We start from the raw sequence: 9960 nt of genomic DNA on the forward strand, positions 1-9960 counted from the left end.
TTTTTTCTGAAGGCAAAAATTACACAATGTTCTTCTCAGGTCTTAGAGAAGGTCAACATGATAATACAGTTCCCAGGACCAGTCACGCCCACTTGTGATTTTTGAAAAGCACCAAGTAAAGGTTCCCATGGGAATCTCAAACACAGAAGGCTGAAGTTTTTTCGCTGGGTACAGATTCTGAGATTTGAGTTTTTCTGACTTTTCAAAACCCAGAACCAAATCTTGTATTCTGATTCCAAATTCACAGCCCTTTCCCTGAGAAACTGTCAGACTTTATTGGAACCAAACATAATCGCCATGTCCAAATGAAATACTAACATAAGGGTTTTGATTAAAAAGACTTGAGAAAAATAGTGTCTTCAAAGCTTTAAGGCCCTAAACAAATTAAGATTGGATTTTGCTAGCAAAGGCTGTTCCCATGATTATCACTTGCAGAGTTCCAGCATGGTTTCCATGAATATACTGCTCCACTTTTATTCCAGAGAATCTTGCTAGAACTGTGATGAAATCAGACGGCAAACTTGATGATGTGATTTCAGCCACAGTGGAAAACACTGTTCACCAAGGACCAAAGTACTCCCAGTCCAATGATTTCACTGAAGTTACATCAGGGATGGAATAGACCCCATTTTTTTTTTTAAAGAAAAATGGAGAGTCAAATTCACTGCTGGCATGAATGGGTGTGTAATTCCATTGACTCTATTTACCAGTAGCAAATTTGTCCCTAACTACCTAATATGTAAAAAGAGCTACCTGACAACCTTTAGTTTTTACTTGAGTATCGCTCATATAGGGTTAAATTTTGCCCTCTGTTATACTAGTGTAAATTTGGAAGAACTCCACTGACAATAATTGAGAACAGAATATGGCCCTATATCACTCCCTTAATTTTTAGAGACTATTCTTCAGGCTCTTGAAAAGATTTCAGTTGCCTCTTAAATATTTTTTCTTCTGTGGTAATTTAAATATTTTGCTCTATTTAAAGATTTTCTACAATAACTCAGTTTCAGATTAACCTTTAATGAGTATTAAGAAACACAATTACTTTGATTTCTTTTTAAACTAAAGCTCCTAACTGAAAAGTGTTTTTTCTGCTTTAACACTATTTTATTGAAAATCCTCTCTGACCCTTTCTTTGCTGTGTAACCTAACAAGTGCTTTCTGGACATCTCAAACTTCTTTCCTCTCTTAGGCCAAAATAAGCCAGTATCCAAGTACAGTGACTTTAATTTATCTGACTCATTAAGGAAAACTACATTTAATAAAGAGAATGAGAAATTTTAAAAAAAAAATCTATACCTCAAATAGGCACTTGGCGGCAGCAGCAGCAGAGTTAGAATAGGAAAGGAATGGTCATACTTCATAATGTATCACTGAGTTGAATTTTGGATTCTCTACACTAATATTTCAAGGGTTGGGTTTTGTTTATTATTTTACCACCCCCACCCCTCCAAAAAAAAAGATTTAAAGAAATAGTTGCTGGTAAAGCAGTCTGGTCTAGTGGTGTTAGCACAGGCTTAGCAGCTGGGACTCCAGAGTTACAATTCTATCTGACACCAACTCCCTCTGAACTTAGGGAGTTTGAGGCTCTGCCCTGTTCACTCCATCCTCCCTCCCTCTGTCGCCTGCTCTCACTCGGTCATTTTCACCAGGCTGAAGATGGTCCCTTTTCGAGCAAGTGTTCCAGTTGAAAACTGAACACCTGGCAAACCTACTTTACTTTCTCCTGCTTTGGTTCCCCCCCCCCACTCCCCCGTGTTAAATGGGAATAGTAGAACTCTTCATCAATCTCGTATAGGAGTTGTGAATTGTAAATGTTTGTAAAATGTTTTGAAGATGAAAAGTGCTATAACAGAGCTAAATATTATTAATGAACATGTTCTTGAACTTAACCAGTTCCAAAGATGAAAGTAATTCTTAGCTGTCTTATTTCAGAGAAATTATCTCGTGAAAGATGTTGTGTGCCCCCCCCCTCCACTTTCCATTCCTTTAGTGTGTCTGCTTCTGGTAGTGTAATTGTTTTTAGAACAACATTGTGAGTGACATGCAACCCATGTGCGATGTTGCCATAAACTACAATTTATGTCCCATGATTACCAATGCAAAAAGAGTGTAATTTAAAAACAAAGATGAGGGAAGCCATCTCAATTTTTTTTGTTTTTTATTTTCTAATAATAATATAATAATGTTAGCCATGCAATCAGAACAATGTGTGTATCATAGCATTATGAAACTAGTTCCAGTTGTGAAAAATAAATAATAAATATTAAAGCAGCTAGAATCTCCTGAGAACCCAGCTGGAACCCATGAAGACTCAGAGGTAGAATGGGAAGGAAGAAGAGGAGGATGCAGAAGAGTCCAGCCACTAGTTCTTGAGATTCTTCAAGCCACTGGCCAGACAAATTGCAATAGGAGGGCACCACTAATGATCCAGGGCAAATTCTCTGTCCTTACTCAGGCAAATGCTCATGAAAGTCAAGAGGAGGTTGTTTGGGCAAAGACTGAGTAACAACTGAGTAAGGATCTCGGGATTTGGCTTCCGTGAATAAATTGCTTCAGGTAAGACTGCACCATGTTTCTGTCTTACCAGGAAAGTTTGCTCAAGGCAGGTTTTCAATGAGACAGTGTTGAAAACACCTGGGCCTGATCTACACTTGTATTTATACTGTTGCTAGCACCAGTGTAGCTGCGTCTGAATAATTATCTAATGGATCTGCAAATACCTAATCAGGGTGGGATTCTAAAAATCAAGTCTTATGCCAGAAGCCTCAGCAAATGAAATGTTCTACAAGCCCCTCAGAGAAGTGTTGGGCAGCAACTTCTGGTTAAATGCATTCTTCCAACCACTTTCACTGTCTCAGAGCTTTATGCGTCGCTTCATCCACACAAAATAGAGTTCTGGGAGATCACTAAATGCAAGTAACCTGCTCATTATTCTGCCTATTAGATCTCACCAGCTAGTAGCCTAAATACCTTTTTTAAAATCTGGCCCTTTGGACCTTTTTAAACATCCTTCTACACTCGTACAATAAATCTATCAATGTTCCCCTTTCCCATGTCTTCTTAATAAATAAATAAATAAATAAACAATGCCAGCCCCGACCAATTAGGCCTCCAGCTTTTGCCACTCTTGTGCCTAATCCTTTGACTGTATTGGAGTTCTCTCTACCTACCTCTCTTGGGTTTTTATGTAGTGCCTGTCACCATGGTATCTAAGGACGGTGGTATCTACAATAAATCCAATTTCAGTTGTAAGCTCCTCAGGGCAAGGGCTTAGCCAAAGTATGTACTTTGTAAAGTGCTGTGCTCATCTATGAAATTTTATCAATAATAAAAAGTGGGGCATGCAATCCAAGATTGCACATAATTTAGAGGACCAAAACATGAGCTCATGTAGTTTATGGACGGGGGGAGAAATGTTCATGCAATGCTGATGTCTTAGTGGAAGGAGGGGTAAAGGGTCACCCAGAGCGTGCATTGGAGAGGGCAGAATAGAATCTGAAATCCCTCTCAATCAAAACAAAGCAGATGCAGGACTCCTGTGGCTGAAAACCCAAAGTTGTGCTTGCATCTTTATGATCTGAGATGCTGGAAATTCCAGCTGGTGCAAGAACATGCAGACAAGTGGGGGTTCACCGGCCCCAGCACTGTGGAAATTGCAAACTTCTGAGCGCTCTGTATAGTTTGTATTTTGTGTCGGTACAGAGGCAGGGTCTTGAGAGCAGACTGAGGCTTTCTCTTTATGCATGCATGTCTATCTGTCTGTATGCACAAAGTTCAACATCAGATGGAGGACAGTTTTGGGGGGGAATTGAATCGATCCTGTTTCCAACGGAACCTGCCACTCATCCAGCTCTTCTCCCCTCCCCCACCCCTCTGCTTTTAGTGCAAGTCTCTTCTTGTATACTTTTTCCCCACTACCCGTCACTGGAGCATTTGCTTGCATATAAGCAACTGTCCACCCATCTCTCTCTCTCTCCCAACAGTTCCCATTTCACCATCTCCCATGCCAGTGATGGGGGACAGGTGCTCCTCACTACAGCTCGGAGGTACATGGAAGCATTTGAGATCCTAGGGATCCTGATAAGGATAAAATCCCAGGACTTTAGCCAAAACCCCACTGCTCAGAGCTCTTTCTGCCTCAGTCGCTGTTTCTCAGGCTCCTGCCTCCTCTACCTTTGCTTCACAATGTGGCTCTTCCCCTCTCCCCCCCACCCATTTCTGGCAGTGCAGGTGGCTTGGATCAGGTATGCAACCGCTTGCTGGTGCTATGGCTGGTGATTTGCTCTGTCAAGTCCTGGTAGGAGGTAGATTTCAGGAACCTGGGATAGGAATCCTTCTCCATCAAAGTGCGGGTTTTTGCCTGTGCAGCATCGAAACAAGTAGTAGTAGCAGCTGTCAGGTTCTTCTGGGTTATTTCTCTGGTTTCATGGTCAATATTCACCTGTGAGGAAGGACAGGAGACACAATATTCTTTTGGTGTGGGAACATTACCATATGGAGAGGGAAATGATTTCCCTTCATAAATAAAATGGGGGCATGACTGTAAATATTATGTATGGTCTTCTGGTAAATTACATATAAGACACCACTTGGTGTGTGGGAACAAATTTTCCTATTGTATGAGTGGGGGAAGCACATTACTGTTGCAAACTTATGTTAAATAAGTGAAACAGTTCTCAATTCCACACCCATACAATAAAATGCAAAGCTAGAAATAATTCTGACCTCTTTAGGTGCTTCATTTTGAACAAACTCCTTAAAGATCCTGTGGGCCTTGGATGACAGTTTAGTTTTTGACCGGGACTTTTTGAACTCCTCACAAGCCAACCAAAACTCAAGGTTCTCCTCACTGAACTCTGTCTTCAGGAAGGCATGGAATGTAGCCACCCCATCTGTGAAGAACAAGGAAAATTTAGATTTAGGGATGGAAGAAGGGGAAAAGGAAGCAGCTTCATACATCTTTGGGAGATGAGGAATGCTGCCAGGTTTTAAAATACATCTTGCTTATTGAGTAATTTAGCATTATTGAAAAGTCTCTCTTGAAGTTCAGGCCATGACATAATACGATTCTACTTCACCCTGGACAGATTTTCACTCTGGACAGATTCCACCGTTCTCAGATTGTTTATTGGCCTCTGGGTTCCAATAAACGACTTTCCCACAGACAAGCATGGAACAGGGCATACCCTGTGTCTCCAACATGTTCTGCATGTCTGACCTTTTTATAATGGTTCTCCAGAGTGTATTCCCTGGGGCTTTGGAACAGATTTCTGTAGATCTATCTATCTAGGTATTTATATGCCCTCCACGAGTATCTGAGCGGTGACTTTCTCCTTCTTCTTGGCTCAGTTGTATAGGGAATAAGTCACAAGCTGTGCGGAAGCACACATGCTCCATGTTCAAGACAGTCTATGATGTCACACCTCCAAATGTACTTGTTAACCAAAATGGGTGACAAAGTTTGGGTTAGGCTGAAACAAGGAGCACATCAGTAGAGAAGGGCCTCCCCTCTGTGGAGTCATTTCTATCATGTCAGTAACATTTTCAGTCCACTTTAGTTTGAAGATTTGTCATTTCTAATGTCACTTATTTAATAGTCCAACTCCTGGGCACTGAGACCATGTAGGAAGGAGATAACCCTCACCTGATTCCAAAGTGTATCCCTGAAAAGTACTTAAGTGTGTGTGTTTGTGTGAGAGAGATTTTCTTACTGGGACTCTAGTGCATAGCACAGCCAGTACTTCTGCAAGTACAGACCGTCTGGATGGCAGGATGGATGTACTAAAGCCACACAGAATCAGTACTTCTCCACTGCTGAGTGTTTCCTACCATTCTGGAGGGAAGCTGTTGAATTCTCCCTCTCTAAGAAAATTCTGAATAGTACAAGTGGTAGCATTGCCTCTCAACCCCAAAGTTGTTGAACAATATCCATTTTCATGGGTCTCTACTGAATGTGCATTGAAACTGGGATGGGTAATAACCTTAGCCTGCAGGACAATTTACAGTCCAGGTTCTGAAAAAGTGATACATCCCACTGACATAACATCAGCGTGATAACATTTATGCCCCAACAACATGGCATTGCATTGTGATGCAACATCTCTGCCAGAAAGAGGACCATGCCTGAAAAATGGCAACCCTACTTGGCCATGCAGCAGTTCTGTTTGGTTTTTACCCAGTTTGTTCAGACTATTATCTGCTCCACTGTCCTCTTTGCATCAAAGCAATACTCTCAGGAGGGAGAAGGAAGCAGTTCTTAAAGACCGACCTTTCTTTTATTCTAGTCTGAGAATAGACAAACATTACCTATTGTGCTGAACTTACGCACGTGGTTAACCCTTAGTCTCCCCTCCCACTCAGTCTTGGTGTACTTTCCCCCTTCATTCTGTCATACAAGAGACTCGTACTCACTTTTACTCTTCAGCAGGTGATCAAAGGACTTCTTCCATTCTAGTGCTTCCTCTGAGGAGTTTCTGGAGAGGAAAAGTAAAGTTAAGTATTTAACCTTGTTTTATGAAAACAAACTCTAACAAGTGTTCAATCTGGCCAAATTCTCAGGGATAGAAAAGCTCCATGACAGAGGCTACTGTGTTTAGGGGAAGAGGAGAGGACTGCATCACTCCATAGAAAACTAAAGTAAGAGACCCAGCAATCTCATTACCTCTGGGGTCTTCTCCTTCCTTTCTCTCTTTCTTTCTCCCTCTCTCTTACTCTCCCAGATGACTCGCCAGATCTTAGCTCTATAGTGTAGCTATGGCCAGTTGTTTTTCTATATAGAGATTCAAAACAGCCAATTCCAGCTGGTACAAGCTCTGGTAAAGAGTTTCCCTTCAAATAGTGAGGGTCCTGGTTCTAAGGTTGACTACAGTCCACAGATAGAGTCCAGCAGCTGGTTGGGGGACTTCAGTAATTGGTTAAGTCCACTCTGGTGTCTAGCCTGAAGCTGGGACACCACACTGTGTACCAGATGCCACTCGCTAGGGCTCCTGTTGTCCAGTCTGGTTTTGACTGGTAGAGCAGGGTAATAAACATTCCCCTCTGAAAATGTGAGGGTGTGGCTTAGTGGGTGGAGAGCTGTGAGTTCTGCTGATGTATTGTTTTCTTCCTCATATGGAGAGGGCCATGAACATGATCCAATCCCAGGGCAGTCCTTGGGGACCAATACAACTCTTTCATGAGACAGTGCTCTCCTGCCTATGTCTACCCATGTACAGCAGCAGGGGGCCTAGGCTGAGTCTGGAGAATGCAGGCTTGGCTTACCTCAGTTTGGTGCCCTGCTCAGACGTGCTGAAGCTCTCAGCCTCATGTCCCAACTCTGGTTTATGAAGCAGGATCCCTAAACGAGTTTTGAGTTGTTTGGCTCTGAAAGACAGAAGAGGAGCAGATGGGTATGGACTAGATACGAAGAGGCAAAGAATGGCCACTAGGGGGCGGAGGTGCATGCTCATCAAACTGAGGGAAGGCCTGTTGCTAGGACAGGCTTGTTAGCATTATATCCTTACAGAAAAATGCCTCGGGATGCAATTAGCTAGCGCTCTCTCTCTCTCTGAATCCAGCATGGATACACAGGGCCAAATTAAACACTGATTGAAACAGGTACAGCTCCACGCCTCTAGTGGAATTTCAGCCCCTTATTCCTGTAATTGGTTTAGCCCACTGTTATCTTTAGTATTAGTTACTGTGTGCCTATTTATGAATTAAAACCTTTCTTCCCCAATCCCACCCTTTGCCACCAGAAGCCACTAGAAAACTCTCAGTAACTTCTTGGGAGATCGTTTTTTTGTATATCCATATAGAGCATGTGTGGAGGTGTTTGCCTGGTTAGTGTATAGCAGCGGTCAGCAACCTTTCAGAAGTGCTGTGCCGAATCTTCATTTATTCACTCTCATTTAAGGTTTCCTGTGCCAGTAATACATTTTAACGTTTTTAGAAGGTCTCTTTCTGTAAGTCTATAATATATAACTAAACTATTGTTGTATGTAAAGTAAATAAGGTTTTTTTAAATGTTTAAGAAGCTTCATTTAAAATTAAATTAAAATGCAGAGCCCCCCGGACTGGTGGCCAGGACCCAGGCAATGTGCGTGCCACTGAAAATCAGCTTGCCTGCTGCCTTTGGCACATGTGCCATAGGTTGCCTACCCCTGATGTATAGTATAGAGGCAGCTGTCTGCCCTGTCTGGCCCTTTCATTATCCCTCTGGCTTCCTCTTCACTCTGGTGTCTGTTGGTCAATCTCTGCTCTGCTCTCCTGATCCTCTTGGCCTAAGTACTTTTCCCTTCTGCTCTGGAGTCTCAGGGAAAATAGCGAAACTGCTCTCTTCTCAACAGCAGTATTGAGACAGCTCCCTGTCCTGCTGTCTCTGCCACACTATGCAGACATCCCCATACCACAGTGTCTCTGCAACACTACTGAGCTATCTCTGTGCCACATGGTCTCTGCGGCAGTACTGGTGCAGCTGCCTGCAGTGGCGTCTCTGCACCAGCATAGAGACAGCTCCGTGCCACAGCATCTCTGCGACAATATTGAGACACCTCCCTGCCAGTGCATCTTTGCGACAATACAGAGACAGCTACCTGCTATATCACCTTCTCCCTAGAGTACCATCCCTAAGAAAGGGTACAGATCAAACGTTATTTATACTACTGCTTATACAAGGTCTCAGAGGACTGTTATAAAAATTATCAATTCGATGCCAAACAAGTACACCTCTGCGTCGATATAACACGACCCGATATAACTCAAATGTGGATATAACACGGTAAAGCAGTGCTCCGGTGGATCAAAGCAAGTTCGATATAATGCTGTTTCACCTATAACGTGGTAAGATTTTTTGGCCCCGAGGACAGTGTTATATCAAGGTAGAGGTGTAGCACAAGACTGCATCCAAATCATTGTTTATTTTAAATATGCTTTATGCTGTCAGAGCGAAGCAAGTTCTGCAATGGAAGGGGATAGCAAGACAAACCTCAAGCATTTAAAACAATATAAAAGCAGCACTACCTCTTCATATTGCTTACCCCTACATTCCCCTCCTCCCTGGTACTATATTGCTAAGTTATATTGCTTGAACCACTGTTAGCTATGATTTAAACACAGTGTATGACCCAGTTTTACAAACGCAGCATCATTGCCCATGCAAAAGTGGCCATAAGGTCTAGTACTGAATCTAATATTTCTGTATCAACAAGTCCTTTATTTCCCAGAGTTCTAGTATTTCAAAATCTCTTACCTTTCCAAGCAGGTGGAAAGTGCAGCTAAACCCCGGCACATGCTGAGAACTGGGCAAGCAGGAGGGTAGGTAGCTGACAACGGGTTTAGTCCTTGTCACTGGAATGGAAAGCAACAAGCAGCTGCTGTAGTCCTGTGCTGTAGCCTGGAAGCGGGGCCTGGGAGCTGTGCTTTATATCACATGGGAAGTGGGAGGGGTTAGCCACACACAGCTCCAGCCTCTAGCCAACCAAAAGCTCTGACCGGAGTAAGAAAATTTGATAATGGTTTAGGTGGGTTTCTTTTGTGTGTGTTAAGAGAGGGAAGTTGGGGGAGAATCAGAGCTGTCCTTGAATAACACAGTCCTAACCTGTTCCCTGATAACAGGAAAACCAGACAAATTTCCACCTATAAACTATACCTGCTATGTAAACGTCCGAAGCTGCTAGCATTGTGACTGCCCCTAGACTCTCTGCCGTGAAATAAGGAGCATATGCTGTTACAGGTGTCTGGAGAATGGGAAGCTTTTCTGTTTTATTTTAAGAAAAAATCTGTTTAATATGCAATATATGAAAAGCAAAGCAGTTATTAGCTAAGTACCACTGGCTGGAGACCACTTAGTCCTGTCTGCACTACAGATACAAGCATGTTGGGAGAATACCAGGTACAATGTGCTTGTTCTCACTGGGGTTTAAACAATGGGCCAGATTCACTGGTACATTCAGGCAATTGGTTTACAATCTCCAGAGC

The 9960-nt window shown here is 42.6% G+C and overlaps 1 protein-coding gene across 1 annotated transcript; it reads right to left on the bottom strand.

Moving 5' to 3' along the window:
* Positions 1-2108: 2108 nt before the first annotated feature.
* Positions 2109-9370, bottom strand: RGS16 (regulator of G protein signaling 16). Its single transcript, XM_039483234.1, has 5 exons — positions 9233-9370; positions 7264-7365; positions 6415-6476; positions 4729-4895; positions 2109-4444 (listed from the first exon to the last, which is right to left on the bottom strand). Exons 1-5 carry the CDS (start codon positions 9271-9273, stop codon positions 4244-4246), a joined length of 573 nt encoding a protein of 190 aa, XP_039339168.1. The 5' UTR covers positions 9274-9370; the 3' UTR covers positions 2109-4243.
* Between the last annotated feature and the right edge of the window lie 590 nt (positions 9371-9960).

This window comes from Mauremys reevesii, linkage group 8 (assembly GCF_016161935.1).
Source record: "Mauremys reevesii isolate NIE-2019 linkage group 8, ASM1616193v1, whole genome shotgun sequence".
NCBI classification, from domain to species: domain Eukaryota; kingdom Metazoa; phylum Chordata; order Testudines; family Geoemydidae; genus Mauremys; species Mauremys reevesii.

Excerpts from the sequence above, each read along its gene's own strand:
- RGS16 (XM_039483234.1), bottom strand. The coding sequence starts at position 9,273 with ATGTGCCGGGGTTTAGCTGCACTTTCCACCTGCTTGGAAAG. Across the intron at positions 6,477-7,263 it reads GAGCAGGGCACCAAACTGAG|AAACTCCTCAGAGGAAGCAC; the intron begins GTAAGCCAAGCC and ends TTTCCTCTCCAG. Across the intron at positions 4,896-6,414 it reads TCACCTGCTGAAGAGTAAAA|ATGGGGTGGCTACATTCCAT; the intron begins GTGAGTACGAGT and ends TGTTCTTCACAG.